Raw genomic sequence first — 16,877 nt, forward strand, 5'->3', positions numbered from 1 at the left:
AGCTAAGATATAATCGATCATTTTTTTGGTAGAGAAATGCCCGATGGGTAGCTAGCTATCTCTTCGTTTACGCGCATTTGCTCACACGCGCGCACACACGCACAAATGAATTATTGCTTTCGACCGACGGAATATTTTGAAAACGATCTCGTGTGTCACTCGGCCGAGTCATTCAGTGCTCTCGCTCGCCACTTGTACGATTGCGGCCACTGGCAGTCTGAGAGCGAGAGAGGAAAAGCGTGCGCACGTGTAACGAGTGAAATTAAGTAACTATGAGCAAGCTCGAAGGTATGAGACTGTGATTTACTGTTGAGAAAATAGTTCTTGCAATAATAACATATTGAAGCGTATTCCGGAAAACGAAAAGCTAGATTGTATCTTCGATAATCTTGCGCGCATCACTTTCATGAATTATATCTCGCGTATTTATAACGATCAGCCAAAGATCCACTCGGAATTACGAATTACACGACGAGCCGACAATGTCGATCGATAATCTGCAGCAGCGCTCTTTTTGGAATCATAGAGGACCTGCATTACGTGTGAAGAGAAATAAACTGTTTGTATAACTGCTTATAGACACATCGATACCCCAAATAAATTTATTCAGTGGTAATTAATATTGAGAGCCAAAGTGAAATACGCGTTCTTAAATTGGTGACCTTCAGTATCATATCGGTCACGTTTTCATCCATTTGACTCAGATTCGATGCGATACGAAATCCACAAACACGTGCTTTATCAAATGCACAAGACCGTCTTTTCATATTTCACACGATGCTACATAGTGTGTACTGCATGCGATTGCAACACAAAATGCCAATTTTTTAATAGATTATTTTCTTGTTTTCTATAAAATATATCAACGATCAAACTACTAAATTTGTAGTATCAATTGTAATACTAATAATTTTATGAATATCGATATCTCCTGTATTCCCGTTTCTCAATTGAAGCGTTGTTATATGAAAATAATACATTTGCATAGTTAAATAAACTTATTAGTAGAGAAATTCACTCGCGCTATCTCAAAATTTGTTTCTGCACTGTTTTGAATAACACGCGGTTACTGATCGAACGTGCAACACGACGCGACTTGAAATATTTCGAAAAAAATAAAAGAAAATTGTATTGTGCATGCATTGTGTAGTTAGCTAATAGTTGCGCGCGGGATAGAAAATAATACTCTTGTGGCGCGTTAGTCAGCCGAGACCCGTAGTATGTGCGTTGCCATCAGAACGAAAACACTGCATATGCAATGTTTCATAACCTCGTTATTTAGTTTTCCTCTAAACGGAATATTTGCGCGCGGGTCAACAACAAAATTAAACAATGGAGACGAAAAACGAGGATAACGAGTTACTTGCCGTTGTTAACGAGTCGAATGCCGTTACAGATTCTGAGGTCTCGGTGCTTTACAAATCGAACGGCACGAAACTGCTGAGCAACAACGATGGCGAGAGGGTGAGCTGCTTTTTCGTTTTGTTTGTCCTTTCAGCAATTAACAGTTACCGCATAATTGACTTTTTATTAAAGAGTTTTCGTTGTAGTTTAGAGTCCTTTTTATACACTGTAGTATGTCAGTACGTGATTACGTTTGGAATTTTTCTATGGAAGTTGCGAAATCGAAAATTATACTTGTTGATATTACGAGAGCGCATCTCACTCCCAACTCTATTTGGTAGCATTAAAATACCTAATGGCTTTTTTACAATATTGTTTTTAATAGTTTTTATTATTACCAATCGTTTATCAACGTTTTATTACAACATGCTCTAAGTTTATTGACTTGAATTTATGCAAATATCCTTTGTTATGTATTTTAAATATACTTGAAATTGTTGTTAGCTATAACTAAAATTTTCATTGATAAAAAGTTTCTATATAAAATAAATATGATTACTATTTTGCCTTTATCTTATAACATAACAGTATTTTTTTTATTTTTTAATATAAATGAATTTTTTATTTATTTGATATTAACATTAAATTTATAATTATTTTATATCTCACTTTTTAAGTCACAATTTGCATCAATGCAGTACACATGGAGCAGATAATAATTGAATAACTCAATTGGTTGAGAGAATCAGTCTTGAGTGATTTTGATCGTTTAGCTTGTCATACGTATGGCTATCTTTGGCTTTAGCAATCACTCTATGCAGTCATTGTATAAACACATATTATGTAATATTACATAATTCATAATTCATAATACATAATACATAATTCCATAATACATTATGGAATATTATGTAATTATACAAATGTTTTCAATTATAGAGTAGTTCTAGTGAAAGGGTCACTGAATCTTCAGAATGGACACCTATGCTGATTCTTGCTGGTGCAACGTGTTGTTTTGGTTCAGCATTACCTGCTGGGTACAATATTGGAGTGATGAACAATGCTGCAGAGGTAATGATAATTATTATATATTACAAAATTCAGTTTGTTTTAATAATTGACAAACTGAACTAATATGTATTTTTTTAAACTATAATTTTATTTTATATTACAAATTACAGATTATGATATCATTTTGTAATGAAAGTGTTGAGGAACGATATGGTATTAAAATAAGTCAAACTAGTTTGGATACCTTATGGTCAACTATTGTATCAATTTTCTTGATTGGAGGTGTCACAGGATCTCTGACAGCAACTGTATTTGCCAATAAACTAGGAAGAAGATTTGCTTTAGCTACAGGAAATATATGTGGCATCATTGGAGCCATAATGCTCTTTCTAGTACAAATTTTAAACTCTATTGAGTTATTTTTACTAGGTAGATTATTTGTTGGATTCTCTGGAGGCCTTGCCACAAGCCTCTTGCCAACTTATATGACAGAAGTGGCTCCACTTAAACTGCGTGGTGCTGTTGGTGTCCTCTGTCAATTAGGAATTACTTGTGGTGTGCTATTGGGTCAAATTATTTCTTTGAATTCTGTGCTGGGCACAGAAGATCATTGGCCTTACATGTTGGCTGCTTTTGGACCTCTATCTTTGATTGCATTCGTACTTATTTTTATTTTGCCCGAGAGTCCTAAATATCTTTTTGTTATTGCCGGTAGACGCGAGAGCGGATTGCGAGGTGTGCTAGTATTTTTTTCATTTTTTATTTATTTTGTCGATTGTTTATTTATATAAAGTGATTATTTTTCTTTGCAGCTCTGAGTATGTTTCGAAATAAGGACAGGATACATTTGCAATCGCAAATAAATGATTTGGAAGCAGAATTAGCTGCCAAGTCATCGGATAAGTCATGGACTATAGCCCAAGTTCTTAAAGAGCCGACTTTAAAACTGCCTGTGATGCTAGTTTCTCTTTTACAATTTGGCCAACAACTTAGCGGAGTAAATGCCGTATTTTACTACTCAAATGTGATATTTAAAGCTGCCAAACTGGACATTGAAACTTCGCAATATGCAACTATAGGCACTGGTGTAATTAATGTGCTAATGGCTTTGATCTCTGTTCCTGTGATGTCACGTTTTGGAAGGAAAGTTCTCTTGTTTATAAGTGCTTACACGTCTATAGTATCTTTACTTGTGCTTTGCGTCTCGATTGTTTTTATTGTAAGTATATTATTTGAATAATAAAACCTGATTGAGCTGTTGATTTTCTTATACGTGATACATAATAAAAGAATAATTGTTTCAGAATATTGCTGCTATGCAAATAATAAGCATAATTGCTGTACAAGCCTTTGTACTATTCTATGGAATTGGACTTGGGCCTATTCCGTACTTTATTGGTTCAGAATTGTTTGATGTTGGTCCAAGATCTGCAGCAATGTCCATAGGAAGTATTTGTAACTGGGGAGGCAATTTCGTTGTTGGAATGACGTTTCCGCAATTACAAAAGCTACTCGGACCATACTCTTTTCTAGTCTTTGTTGGAGCTATTTTATTCCTGATAATATTCTGCAGGTATTTGTGTAATATAAATATTATCTTGGATGTTTTAATAATTTCAATAACTATTAAACTTCGCGAACGCCTTGAAATTGTTTATTCAATACAGAACATAAAAGCGTATTTGTGCAAATGTATTGCAAGCCTCACTGGCACGTTACAAAAAAATTAAATAAATAGTAATTATGTTTCTTTTCCAAATCATATACTATGGCATTTTATAAGATTAAATTAATTTTTGCAGGAAATATCTGCCTGAAACGCGAGGTAGAGCTACAACCGAAATTGCGGCAACCTTGACTCAAGGATTGAAGTCACGACCGAATGAGCCGGCAGCTGACTTAAACAGCACATAAGTATAAGTCAGGATTCTTGAATCCAGTTATTTTTTAGGCAATCATGTGAAAGTTACTCAAAACAGTATCCACAAAAAACAAAGTATTTTTTTATCATGTACGTTAAATCGCGTTCACGGGAACAAAGGAAAGCTTGATTACGTCTGCTTCCATCTCGTATATACTTTTGTAATTGATCTACCGTCTCGACATTTTGTTACGATTTTAATTTATATTTGTATACATAATTATGCTTAACGTTCAACGACGAACACGAATCTCTTTATTGTACATATCACGACAATTAGTGATCAACGAGTTCTATTTTTGAGAAATGTCTGTTTTATAATTGTGATTTTAATGTACGTTGGGTGGTGAAACATACGTATAAAGCGCTTTTAAAAAGCTCAAATCTTTTCTCCTTTTCATTACCTAAAATTTTCCCCGTAATATTGATCGAATTTCTCATAGAAAACTAGGCACAAAACGGTGTGTGGAGCAATTCTTAACCAGGTGGGAAAAACTCCTTTATACAAGCCGGTAATACCCTCGGTTTTGAATATCTTGTAAAAAGCGTCAAAAAGTCCACTGTACAGCACACCTTTACCATGAGCGTCGGTTCCTATGGAACATATTTTTTCGTTTATAATTTGTTTATTTTACGTGATGTAGTATTAATGTTGGTTAACATACTCTGATTATAAACTCTTGTGGCGACCACATCGAAAGGTTGCATCGTAACTGCTACGCAAGTTCCACCAGTTAGTGATGCGACAAAAGTCAACAGCATAGGTCGATCAGCAAATATCTGGAAGATAAATTAGTTATAATTGTTATAATGTCTTGTTTCGCTAAACAAGGGTTAATAATGATAGTTTATTGTTTTTAAAATTTACTGCTATAAGTTGTGATTTCCATAGCCTGCCTTTATTGAAACGACTTTCGTCTCAGTGTTACTACACTTATTCTTTGTAATTGATGGTTGTAGAGGATATTTCAAGCCACTCTTGCAGTTCGAAAAGTCGTCTTTGATAAAGCAAGCACAATCACAATTCATTTTTCCAATAACTGCTAAACAATTTCGAGAAAAATAATTACCTGCATAGGCTTGAGCCAATCGGCAACGACACTGTAAGTCGTTAGCTGAGTTGACGAACCGACGGATATCCTTGGCACACCGACGTGCCAACCACGATAAAGTCCTTGAAGTCCACCTTCTTTCCAAAGTGTGTGCAATGCAGACCAAGTACCTTTGTGTTGATGCTGTGTGCCTACGGCTATTTTGCCTGACGCTTGCGATTGCAGTTGTGTTTTTACCTAAAATGAATTTTCGCTCAAGCTTTTTTTCGTTAGAATGTTTTATCTTTTATTTAAGTAAGCACATTGTTTACTATTACCAGATAAAGAGGACTGGCAACTGCAGAACCAAGACATCCAAAACCACCAGAAACAAGTAAGCTCATTGCGACGTTTACTTGACCAGCCTCGTTTAAAATCAGCTCGTACTTTTTGGCAAGATTGTAGCCACCTAATCTAATTCCATTAAGAACCATTTGAAATCCTAACGCTGGTACCAAACCCGACTGTAGCGCAAGAATACCTTCATGCCTAGCGATTTGATAAGCAGCATGGAAAGTGTTTTTGTAAACTTTTTGGTAGCTTCCTCGTGCTTCGAGTTCACCTTGTAGTTGCAAGCGGATTTTTATGACGTCTATGGGGTTCGTAAAGAAACCAGCACATACCGCTGCACCTGCTCCAATCGCAAATTCCATGCTAAGATTATATTTCCTTTTTCGATGAATTAGTTTTCATCTAGTGCATAAAGATCAAGCATTTAATAAAAAAACAAAAATTATAGAAATATTCCTAAAATATTCATACAGACATTTTGTTTACAATTTTTAATTTTGAAAGGTTTTCGCATATTAAAAATTTATAATATATTTAAAAAATTAACAATATTTCATTTTGTTATTGTCAATAGTAAAAAGGTAATTATTCATCAGTTTCAAAAATTAAAAAAAAAAAGCGAATTTACACGAGTGTCTGTAGCATTTCGCAAATAAAATCCATCCCTATTTAGCAAACTATTCACAACTGTGACAGTAAAGTGAGTCAACAAAGTGCAAGTATTGCAACACGCAAATAAACTGACCTTAATCCAGCATCGAAAATGTAGGAGAAACCAAAATCACCATCGTCGATCGTGACCAGCGAAAATTCATCATCGTCATACGTCGCGTCACTTAGTTCCTTTTTTTCGAAATTGATCATGAAGTAAACTGCGGGGAAGTATCTGCAGCGGTAGCGCGTCAATCAGCTGAGCGGGGGGGCTCATTGCACTTTTTGGGGTTGGTTATGTAAGTGCAAGCTACACTATATTTCTGTCGCCTTCGGGTTTTACGCGGAAAATATGAATTTATAGTTTGTGTTGGTTTTTAAACATCAATTAGCGGTTTGACAAGAATGTGATATGTAACAATTTCATTTCAAATTAGTCAAAAAATATATTACATTTATTTGTACAATTAATAACATTTATCTATCTCGTAGTATTCAAAATAGTTAGGAATGTGTCTTTGACAATTTTTTTCCTATTTGTTTGAATAAATTACATTTTACTAATGCAGTCAAATTGCAATAAGACTATCCATTTCTCTATATATACCTAACAAAAATTGGCTTTCTCACAGAGAAAATTCTGCCAATGTTAGACATTTCGATATGGCTCGTTGGTTCAAGCTCGTAGTTCAAAATTTAACAGTATATAAAATCATTGATGTACAAATTGACTATTAGATTAAAATTTTTTCGCATTACCAAGCAGACACGGTAAAATAAGAATACTTGTAATTATATTAAGTAAATATAAGACAAATATCTTTAAAAATAAGATAATCGTTTAGGTTAATGTCAAACGGCGTTCCAATGTGTGTATTAGTTTTTCACTTCCCAAACTCGTATGCATGAAACCGTGCAATCTTCTCATAAAAAACAAGGCAAAGTACCGTGTGTGGAGCTATTCTTAGCCACGTAGGAAAGACGCCCTTATACAAACCGAAAACTCCTTCGGTTCTAAATATTTTGTACAGTGCGTCAAATAAGCCGTTGTATAATTGGCCTTTCCCTTTTCCGTCGGTTCCTATAATCAAATGAATTAATGATGCAATAGTTATCAGCAAATGAAACCAATAGTACTAAAAAAGTACCCACCCTGATTGTACAATCTTGTAGCAACGACGTCAAATGGTTGCATAGTTACCGCAACGCAGCTACCTCCAAGTAACGATGCGACAAAAGTCATAAGTATAGGCTTTCCGTCAAATACCTTAGAGCAGAAAATTAATAATTACTTTACTAAAAATAATTTAATTTTGAGGCAACATAAAAAAATTCTCACTTCCATAGGTCTGAGCCAGTCAGAAAAGAGTCCAAAAGTAGTAAGTTGAGTAGCCGAGCCAACGAATACGCGAGGAATGTTTGCATACCAACCACGATACAATCCTTTGAAACCTCCATTGTTCCATAATGCTTGAAATGCAGATATAGTGCCGCTATGATTATGTTGATATCCTACCGCTATGCTCTTAGCTGATTGAGCTTGCAGCTGTGTTTTAACCTGAAATTTTCCAGATGAAATCAATTACTATTGCGACACGGGAAAACAAATTTTGTTGAGTAAATAGAAGGGTATATATAACAACAAGGGCTTCCTTCGATTGAATGAAGACCATGAAATGTTTCAACCGAGTAATCAATTTAATTGATAGAAAAAGATGACAATTAACTGATTTTTTTATATTTTCCTATTTGTAACAAAAAAATAAGTCACAAACATTTAATACGTACTAAATACAATGGACTGCCAATAACAGCGCCGACACAGCCAGCAACGCCAGACACCAAAGCCGTTCTGATAACATTTGTATCTCCATCGGCATTCAGAGTAAGTTTATACCTCTTAGCCAAATTGTAGGAACCCAATCGAGTGCCATTGAGCACAACTTGAAATCCTAAAGCAGTCACGATACCCGACTGCAATGCTAATATTCCCTCGTGCCTGCCGATCTGATAAGCCGCGTGAAAGGTGTTTTTGTAGACTTTTTGATAACTTCCCCGAGCCTCGAGCTCACCTTGGAGCTGCAGACGAATTTTTATCACGTCTATAGGATTTGTGAAGAAACCTGCGCCAACTGCCGCTGCTGCGCCTATCGCGAATTCGACTCCAGGCCTACGTGAATCGCAATCGATACGTTTGAGTAATCTTTACAAGAGGAAACTTTTAGGGAGTAATCGAGTTTCAAAACTTGATGGAACATTGAAAGAGATTCTTTGTTTTTTTAAATTGATGAGAACATACAAAGCGAGGAAAACATTAAATCAAGATTACAATAAGTTTGAGTTTCCTGCAAATACCGATACAGCCAAAAACATGTTTATAAAAGGCTCGTGCAAGTCCTATAATATCAGATTGATAAGCAGTTTTATCGTGTTAAATAAGACAATTACTCGACTTATGTCGTCATTGCTTTTTCATCTATCTTATTTTTTGAACTGGACACTTTAGAGCATCACGTCAAGTATGCAAATTTTTAACTAAGTATTCAGTTAATTATCATTTTATGCCCTACCGTGCTTTAGTTTTATCAAGTAAAGAAAGTGATTGCATCATTTCCGTAGAAAAATGATAATGAATTATTTCATAATCTTTGAGAATTTTAGAAGTTGCGCCGTCTGTTAAATGCTGTACAATATTACGTATCTTACATGAGTGAAAATGTTTTCTAAGGTATTCTATCATTGTAATGGTAAAATTCAATAGCTATTTTGATACAATTAAAATTTTGAATATAAATGTATTGGTGTCGATTGTGAAATGCATCGCACAATTGATCGCGATCAATATAACAGAAATTTTTTAACTTCAATTTTTTCGAAACACTTACACCTTATGTAATTAACTTTGGTTAAAAAAAAAGTTTCAAATGCATGAGAATTAAATTTTAATCTACCGATTGAATATTAGGTGAAGGTAATTAAAATACCTATTACATACGGTTTGTCACTGGTAGTAACATGGTTCGATCTATTGCCACTCATGTTTACTCCAAAATACACTGGTTTGATGCAACACAGCACGTGCTGTTTTGAGCACTATTTAATCTATGAACGTGACTTCAGTAACGGTAAGTATTTTATGAGCAGTTTACGCACGTTATGTTGCGATTGAGTACTAAACTGACGTAGACCGGAATCGGAGTCGGGTTTGAGCAGCTGTTACCCCCTCTATTATTTGTGACGTCTAGACAAATCAATGAAATTGTGCTTGAAATTTTGGCGCTAAAATCATGAATACAATTGCTTTATTGACTTCTGCATGCTTAAAATATCCTATAGCTTGTACTTGTAATTTATTGTTTGTATATTTATGAAAAAATTGTGGGAATAAGTAGACAAATTAGAAAAATATGTTCAACGTTTGAGAAATGTGTTAGCCCTGAAAAGGGCTGATTTGAAAAAAAAATAGTTGAGTGCTTAAGCACGTTCACCACGGATACGTCTTGCCAGTTGGATATCTTTGGGCATGATAGTGACACGTTTAGCGTGAATGGCACAAAGATTGGTATCTTCGAAGAGACCGACTAGATAAGCCTCGCTTGCTTCCTGAAGAGCCATCACAGCAGAGCTCTGAAACCGGAGGTCGGTCTTAAAGTCCTGGGCGATCTCGCGGACAAGACGTTGAAAAGGTAGTTTACGAATAAGCAGCTCAGTGCTTTTCTGGTACCGACGAATCTCACGAAGAGCGACAGTTCCAGGCCTGTAGCGATGGGGTTTTTTTACTCCACCGGTAGCTGGCGCACTCTTACGAGCAGCTTTGGTGGCAAGCTGCTTCCTTGGAGCCTTTCCTCCGGTGGATTTACGAGCGGTTTGCTTGGTACGTGCCATGGTGAGGCAAGAGATGTCTTCTGTTCAAGAAACTAGATGACTATGTTGATAATTTTTGAATTTTTCCTTTTATGTATTTCTTATACTGTTCAGCGCCGTTCATTGATTGGTCAATTTCAAAGTAGTAGAATTCACAATACATGATTGTGATTCGGGATTGGATAGTTTCGGAAGAGTAGGAGAAAATAATTTGTGTTTGGACTGTTTTGGAATGGTGGGAGACACAAGTCGTTGAAAATGTGTGAAAATACAAGAGAGAGACAAAGATAAAAATGAAGTCTGCTCTGATTCGCTGAAAATTAATGGAAGGGGGATACACGCTAGTAAAGATATAAAAGCCGGACAGTCGCTCGAAAAAAAATTATTCGTCTACTGTTAGCATTCTCTGACTGAATTTTAGTCGATTTCAAAAATGACTGGTCGTGGTAAAGGAGGAAAAGGTCTGGGAAAAGGAGGAGCTAAGCGCCATCGTAAAGTGTTGCGTGACAACATCCAGGGCATCACCAAACCTGCCATCCGCCGTTTGGCTCGTCGTGGCGGAGTTAAGCGTATCTCTGGCTTGATTTACGAGGAGACCCGCGGTGTCTTGAAAGTGTTCCTTGAAAACGTCATCCGTGATGCTGTGACCTACACTGAACATGCCAAAAGGAAGACCGTCACTGCCATGGACGTCGTCTACGCTCTCAAGCGTCAAGGACGCACTCTTTACGGCTTTGGAGGTTAAATAAATCGTCGACATCTTTTAATAATCGGCCCTTTTCAGGGCCACCAAAATTTTCAAACGTTGAATTATACTGGTTTCGTTTAGAATGATGGTACATTTTAATGAAATATAAATTCATTTTTGAAAATCTTCAATCCATATCGTGAAAAGTTTTATCCCATACAATACGCACGCCTAAAATCTTCGGACATTTTCTTGTTCCTGTCATACTTTTATTACGGAAAAATGGATAAGCACATTTTACATTAAATTGTTTAGCAAATTAATATTTTATGAGTGAGTTAACGTATATAATCGCATAGTAATTTACTACGACTTTTTTTATATTGTTGAATATTAAAACGTCTGAATACTGTTTTGAACGTCATAGTTTTATTCACGGTCTTTTAATAAGAATTTTATTTTCGAACTAAAAATATTTCATTTCTGACTTTTACGATTACCTACGACTAAACGAATCACTTATCTCTGCATTAATAAACTAGTTTCTATAAACTCTGTTTATTTTATTCGTCAAATACATAACATATGTATACAATAACCCTAATGTACGTTCCAATTATATGCAATATAAATTTTTTTTCTTTCGTTTGTAATTTGGACTTGCTTTTATTTAAATAATCTCTTTCGGTTAAAGGATTTCTTATTATTTATTTGTTGTTACTTGAAATTTATTACTTCTCGACGAGTGCGGATATAAAAAAAGCATAATAAATCATTGGAAATAATTTAGTGTACATAATTATAGATAATTTTTTAATTTTGAAGGTCATACTTTTGTTATATATAAGTTTTGTTATATTACCATGTAAACGTACAGCTGTTGCGAAAAATCTGTGGTCATTAAAAAATTAAATACAATTATAGTCGACTAGGTATATCAATTATATATATTATAAAAATATCAACAAAATGTTTACTATACGTTATAAAAATATGGTGACCCTAAAAAGGGCCGATGTAATTGAAAATAGGAAGATGGGTGTTTGAGAGCTCTTCTCGGTTTTCTTAGGCAAAAGTACAGCTAGTAATTCTAGTTTTTTGTTATCACGAGCAGGATTACTAGCTAATTCGAAAACTTCTGCACCCAAATATTCCATGACAGCAGCCAGATAAACAGGAGCTCCAGCACCGACACGTTCGGTATAGTCATCCTTGCGAAGGAGATGATGGATACGTCCAACGGGGAATTTGTCCACGGGGAATAGTCCAGCTTTGGTTGATCAAGTCTTTGACTTTCCTTTGACTTTGCCACCACCTTTGCCACGTCCAGACATAATGAATAATAGAATTGAGATCGCACAAACGAGAAAATTCAAGTTTTATTTTCAAAGAATGAGAACGAGAATGATGGAAGGGACCTCCTCCGTTGTGCCCTTCCGAGTTTCTTTCATAGTAAGGAAGTTTGCTTGTGATAACTATTCAGGCATTTTACACGAATTATTGCGTGACTGAGCTTGGCGGGATAGATATACTGTGTCAGGTTCTAAAACTTGTGAATTAAATTTCTTGATGTTTCTACAACATAAAACAGAAGATTTTAGAAGGTATTATTGTATTGGAAAATAGTGGTAAAATAAACTTTTATTTAAAAAACAAGTAGATTCATCGATCAGATTATTAAATTATTTTTAAAATGGTTTTTTTTTTATAAGTTAAAAGCTCACCAACAAACGGTGTACAGGAAAACGGAAAATCAAAAAAATGTCTTTTCGAGAAATACGCATTTGAATTTCGCGGTAGCCGAAAATCGCATTTTTGATCGATTTACCTTTATGTTTTCATTTTTTTCTTAATCAGCAATGCCTGGGCCGTAAAGGTCATCTTCTTCATCTTTTTCTGCAGCGACTCTTACTTTTTTAGCCAATTTACCTTCCTTCGTGGTACTCAAACTTTTCAGCTCCTGACGTTTAAGCCGGCCTTCATTCATCTTTTTCGCATAGGAGTAAATAGGCGTTCCAATGGTGAATTCAAAGATTTTCATGATTTGTACGATACATCGCCGAACACTTTCATTTCAAGCAATGGTTTTTCTGCCCGTTTATTCATATTTTTCTCTTCTTCAACAGCCTTTTGACTGGTTATCTTGAAATAAATTTTTGCCGTTTGATGAATGGCTGTGATATACTGTCGTATGCTGTGTTGCTAAACCCTTCACAAAAATCCATCAAGTTCGAAAATAAATTTATTCCTTATAAACCGATGCCTAACAGTCTCATCACAAACACTATATGACGATGTAGCAAACACACTTATAAATCACAGTACATCTGCTCTTTCAGTTCTATAAGTTTGTATCTCAGCCCGAGTGCCTACTTGCCTACCTGCGCCGGATGTAGTGCGCACTGAGGACGTTAGCGAATATACGAATAGCGGTTAAACGGATTCAAATTAATCAAGACCCAAAAGAACATCAACGAGGGTGATAAGAAGAAACGTATAAAGAAAAGGACAAAATCTTACGCTATCTACATCTAAAAGGTTCGTTAGCAAGTTCACCTAGACATTAATGCAGCCTTGCTCACTACAATAAGAGATCGACCATTACATCTCGCGAGATCCAGACCGCTGTCAGGCTTCTCCTTCCTGCTGAACTTGCTAAGCACACGGTTTCTGAGGAAACAAAAGCTGTCATCAAATATACTAGCTCCAAATAAATTGACTTGCTTCAACTTTTACTATCGATTCTTTTCATGGCCACCAAAATATCGTAACGTATCGCAAATTATTTAAAAATCAGTACATCATACATCCAAAATATAAAATTATTCTTCATTAAGTAAATATAACGTTAGTCGTTTATTTGTCAAGGGCACAAAGAATTATTTGTGAAGTTCTTCATACATGCCAGTAATTTTTTGGTACAATCCTTGACTTATTATAACATACGGTGCATATCTAAGCCAATTCGGAAATACACCTTTGTATAATCCCGAAAATCCTTCAGCCTTCACTGTTTTCCAAATTACGTCCATCATTCCATTGTATAATTTTTTACTTTCTTGGCTTTTCGATCCTACAAAGGGTAAACTTAACGTTATTGCAATTCCTATTTTATTACGTATTCTTAAATTACCTTGATTATAAATTCTAGTTGACATTACGTCTAATGGATGAACTGTTAGAACAAGACAAGTTCCAGCTATGGATGACGCAATAAATGTGCTCAGTAGTTTTTCATTCGACAATGTCTGTAAAATTGTTATCATAGTTGTAACATATTTAAATCAGTGTAGAACACACAAGGAAATTAATCCACCTCAATCTGCTTCATATAGTCCATAACTAAACCGAATACAGTTATTTGCACAGCGGATCCAATAAAAAGTCTCGGTGTGTTTGAATACCAGCCACTATAAACCTTTTTAATACCCCCTTGTTGCCATAAAGATTTGAAAATACTTCTGGTGTTCAAATCAGTGGGATAACCAATTAAATTTCTACTGCCAGAATAAGCATGAAGTTTCACTTTAGCCTAGATGCAATCAATTAATATATCATCAACGCTGTTATTGCATATAACTACATTTTTGCAATTTATTATAAAATACGGTAAAAAAATTTCATTCGATGGATTCACTTAAGGATTTACATAATTTGTCAGTACTCGGCGTGAAATTCAATAAGCATTCTTATCACGTGAGACGCACCAAGTAGAGGGGACTGCCAATCATGAAGGCGATCGAGCTGACGACACCGGACAACAGCGCTGTTCTCCATACAATAGTTTCTCCGCTTTCGTTCACAATCAAGCCCATCCTTTTGGCGAAAAAGTAACTGCCTAATCTCGCGCCATTAATTATAACTTGCAGTCCAATAACCGGCATAATTCCAGCCTGCAGTGTCATAATACCCTCGCGCATGACGATTGTTCGCGCGGCTTGAAAGGTGCTGGTGTACGCTTTTTCATAAGTTCCCGGAGCTGCCAGTTCTCCTTGTAATTGTAATCGGGTCTTCAACATATCTGCTGGATTAGTTAGCAACGCTGTGCCAACGCCCGCTAGTCCACCGATCGCGAACTCTAACCCTAGACTGCACATTTATTCGTTCAGTCAGATTCAAATATAATGCAAAACATAATGATTCAGTCGTCTTATTTTTTAATAGACGATCATTTACATATTTCCACAGTTATCTCAAGTAATAACTACAATTGCACATTTCAGAGTTACATTCCAACATATATGACAGTCAAACAATCACTCATCGTTATTGAAAGTATCATTTCGAATTATTCACTAGTACGATTGTAAACGTCTAGTAAAAAGAATAACAACGTTCAGCTTGTCGACATTTACAATAAAAAAATTAATTTATTGCCATGTTACTTTGAGAAACTTACGGTTTTTGCTTATTAGACGCCATCAGTTTTTTGGAAATTAAAATTCTTTTATGTAACTTTCGAGGTAAAAACTCGACGATTCTCGAACCTTCATTATCAATGCCTTGTCTTATCAAAAGTTTATCATCAGTACCACGCGTATAATAACGAGTCGAATACTATAACGTATTCTTTATGTGAATTCTACGTATTATCCACCGACTCTTGTTTTTTTGAATGCAAATGTCTTTCCATGAAAACCTGAAAAGTTTCCTCGCATGACCTCTAGTCAATCACTGAAACAAGTCAACCGCGACGCTGATAGAGACGCTCGAAACCGTCCGTCGCGCCCGAATAATAACGATACTGGAAACCAACCTCGAGTGTAGTTGTATCTTCATCCACGGTCCAGTCGACATTACAGACGCAGCCGGCATTTTTGCCGCGGGATAACGAGCGTGAGAGCTCACGAAATAAAACGGAGTACCGACAGCTGCGCCGGTACACTCAGTCAACAGAGCCGTGGACACTCGTTGCTCTGGCCTTGTTGAGCGTGATCCCATAACGTTTAGCCATACGGTGACTGCTGAGTCGGCATCTATTTAGGGATACTTGGAAACCCAGGCAAGGAGATATGCCCTCGTATTTTACTGCGACATAAGCGGCGTGAAAGGTATTTTTGGAAATTCAATTCCATTTCACCTTGTAGCTATACTGCATCCGAGTATTCAGGACTTCCAGCGACGTCGTTCAAACTCCTGCACGTCATGCCGAAAATCGAGGGCGGACACGACTTTCATGCCCACTCTAACGTCGATTTTAACGTCGATTTTGTTCGAAAAATAATCTTATAAGCTGGCTTATGCCCTATAGAAAGTACATTTTCATCAAAAACTGATGCCTCTTTCAAAACTTCAACAGTTTCGAAAAACATCGGTTCAATAACTCAATCACTGATTATTCCTAATTTAACTAATAACGAAATCTGTTAACGGGTGCGTTCTTTGACCAGCTGACTAATAGTCACACGCAGCGTGAGTATAACTGTACATAGATACTTGTTATAAACCGCAGTTACTCGTGAAATAATTGTCTACGGTTGTTATGAATGAAAAGTTAAAAATAATCAGGAAATATAGAACTTTTTAGTTAAAAAATCATGTATGAAAAAACTGGCAAATAATGCATTACACATAGTTGCTTATACGTTGACGTAATCTACAACAACAATGGCCAAAAGAAAAACATTAATAAAAATATATCACCATACAAAGCAGAAATGTCAGATTTTACTTGTGGTCCATTAGATCCATTGGTCCACTCTACCAATTTAAAAAGAGATTTTTTCTATAAAAATCTGTCCGACTGATATCCGTTCGTCTGTCGTCGCTTTTCATTATCAGCGAATACCTAGAACGAATCGTAGTGGCACTGCCCATAAAAGACATTGTAACATATGTTACGTATTGACGTTCTATGGCACAACGAAAGAAAGAAAACAGTGGATATTCTCTTTTTTAGCTTCATTCAAATAATTTCAAAAAGATCAACAACATACTTGAGAGCTTCCAACAGTTTTGCGAAACATGAATAAATTCTTTTATTATTTTTAGAATAGCTGCCGATATGAAAACATCA

General features: G+C 35.8%; 6 protein-coding genes across 14 annotated transcripts; 2 read left to right on the plus strand and 4 right to left on the minus strand.

Moving 5' to 3' along the window:
- The first annotated feature begins 156 nt into the window (after window positions 1-156).
- LOC131664432 (solute carrier family 2, facilitated glucose transporter member 1-like) lies at window positions 157-4,653 on the plus strand. 5 transcript variants are annotated; one of them, XM_058935505.1, is made up of 7 exons: window positions 157-288; window positions 1,397-1,464; window positions 2,284-2,415; window positions 2,526-3,090; window positions 3,168-3,574; window positions 3,660-3,928; window positions 4,158-4,653. In XM_058935505.1, exons 1-7 carry the CDS (start codon window positions 273-275, stop codon window positions 4,267-4,269), a joined length of 1,569 nt encoding a protein of 522 aa, XP_058791488.1. In that variant the 5' UTR covers window positions 157-272; the 3' UTR covers window positions 4,270-4,653. The 5 variants fall into 5 exon arrangements, with proteins under 5 accessions (XP_058791488.1, XP_058791490.1, XP_058791489.1 ...); XM_058935506.1 differs by lacking the exon at window positions 157-288 and adding an exon at window positions 311-559 and having other exon boundaries at window positions 4,158-4,652; XM_058935507.1 differs by lacking the exon at window positions 1,397-1,464 and having other exon boundaries at window positions 164-288; window positions 4,158-4,652.
- A 10-nt stretch (window positions 4,654-4,663) lies between these two features.
- On the minus strand, window positions 4,664-6,542 carry LOC131664433 (solute carrier family 25 member 35-like). 3 transcript variants are annotated; one of them, XM_058935510.1, is made up of 6 exons: window positions 6,404-6,530; window positions 5,849-6,021; window positions 5,646-5,776; window positions 5,347-5,565; window positions 4,942-5,056; window positions 4,664-4,870 (listed from the first exon to the last, which is right to left on the minus strand). In XM_058935510.1, the coding sequence occupies exons 1-6, from the start codon at window positions 6,520-6,522 to the stop codon at window positions 4,677-4,679; spliced, it is 951 nt and encodes a 316-aa protein (XP_058791493.1). In that variant the 5' UTR covers window positions 6,523-6,530; the 3' UTR covers window positions 4,664-4,676. The 3 variants fall into 3 exon arrangements, with proteins under 3 accessions (XP_058791493.1, XP_058791494.1, XP_058791492.1); XM_058935511.1 differs by having other exon boundaries at window positions 5,646-6,060; window positions 6,404-6,542; XM_058935509.1 differs by having other exon boundaries at window positions 5,646-6,021.
- A 258-nt stretch (window positions 6,543-6,800) lies between these two features.
- Window positions 6,801-9,491, minus strand: LOC131664661 (solute carrier family 25 member 35-like). The gene is made up of 5 exons (XM_058935959.1): window positions 9,305-9,491; window positions 8,098-8,479; window positions 7,649-7,867; window positions 7,462-7,576; window positions 6,801-7,390 (listed from the first exon to the last, which is right to left on the minus strand). Exons 1-5 carry the CDS (start codon window positions 9,346-9,348, stop codon window positions 7,194-7,196), a joined length of 957 nt encoding a protein of 318 aa, XP_058791942.1. The 5' UTR covers window positions 9,349-9,491; the 3' UTR covers window positions 6,801-7,193.
- Window positions 9,492-9,561: 70 nt separating this feature from the next.
- On the minus strand, window positions 9,562-10,213 carry LOC131664662 (histone H3). Its single transcript, XM_058935960.1, has one exon. The coding sequence runs from the start codon at window positions 10,192-10,194 to the stop codon at window positions 9,784-9,786; it is 411 nt and encodes a 136-aa protein (XP_058791943.1). The 5' UTR covers window positions 10,195-10,213; the 3' UTR covers window positions 9,562-9,783.
- Window positions 10,214-10,542: 329 nt separating this feature from the next.
- LOC131664508 (histone H4-like) lies at window positions 10,543-13,575 on the plus strand. 2 transcript variants are annotated; one of them, XM_058935667.1, is made up of 2 exons: window positions 10,543-10,913; window positions 11,976-12,486. In XM_058935667.1, the coding sequence occupies exons 1-2, from the start codon at window positions 10,607-10,609 to the stop codon at window positions 12,032-12,034; spliced, it is 366 nt and encodes a 121-aa protein (XP_058791650.1). In that variant the 5' UTR covers window positions 10,543-10,606; the 3' UTR covers window positions 12,035-12,486. The 2 variants fall into 2 exon arrangements, with proteins under 2 accessions (XP_058791650.1, XP_058791651.1); XM_058935668.1 differs by lacking the exon at window positions 11,976-12,486 and adding an exon at window positions 13,201-13,575 and having other exon boundaries at window positions 10,544-10,913.
- Window positions 13,576-13,721: 146 nt separating this feature from the next.
- Window positions 13,722-15,591, minus strand: LOC131664507 (solute carrier family 25 member 35-like). 2 transcript variants are annotated; one of them, XM_058935665.1, is made up of 5 exons: window positions 15,261-15,591; window positions 14,569-14,950; window positions 14,178-14,393; window positions 13,995-14,109; window positions 13,722-13,934 (listed from the first exon to the last, which is right to left on the minus strand). In XM_058935665.1, the coding sequence occupies exons 1-5, from the start codon at window positions 15,281-15,283 to the stop codon at window positions 13,741-13,743; spliced, it is 930 nt and encodes a 309-aa protein (XP_058791648.1). In that variant the 5' UTR covers window positions 15,284-15,591; the 3' UTR covers window positions 13,722-13,740. The 2 variants fall into 2 exon arrangements, with proteins under 2 accessions (XP_058791648.1, XP_058791649.1); XM_058935666.1 differs by having other exon boundaries at window positions 14,569-15,175; window positions 15,261-15,275.
- Between the last annotated feature and the right edge of the window lie 1,286 nt (window positions 15,592-16,877).

This window comes from Phymastichus coffea, unplaced genomic scaffold (assembly GCF_024137745.1).
Source record: "Phymastichus coffea isolate CEN01 unplaced genomic scaffold, Cenicafe_Pcof_1.1 PCOF00044, whole genome shotgun sequence".
In the NCBI taxonomy this organism is placed as follows: domain Eukaryota; kingdom Metazoa; phylum Arthropoda; class Insecta; order Hymenoptera; family Eulophidae; genus Phymastichus; species Phymastichus coffea.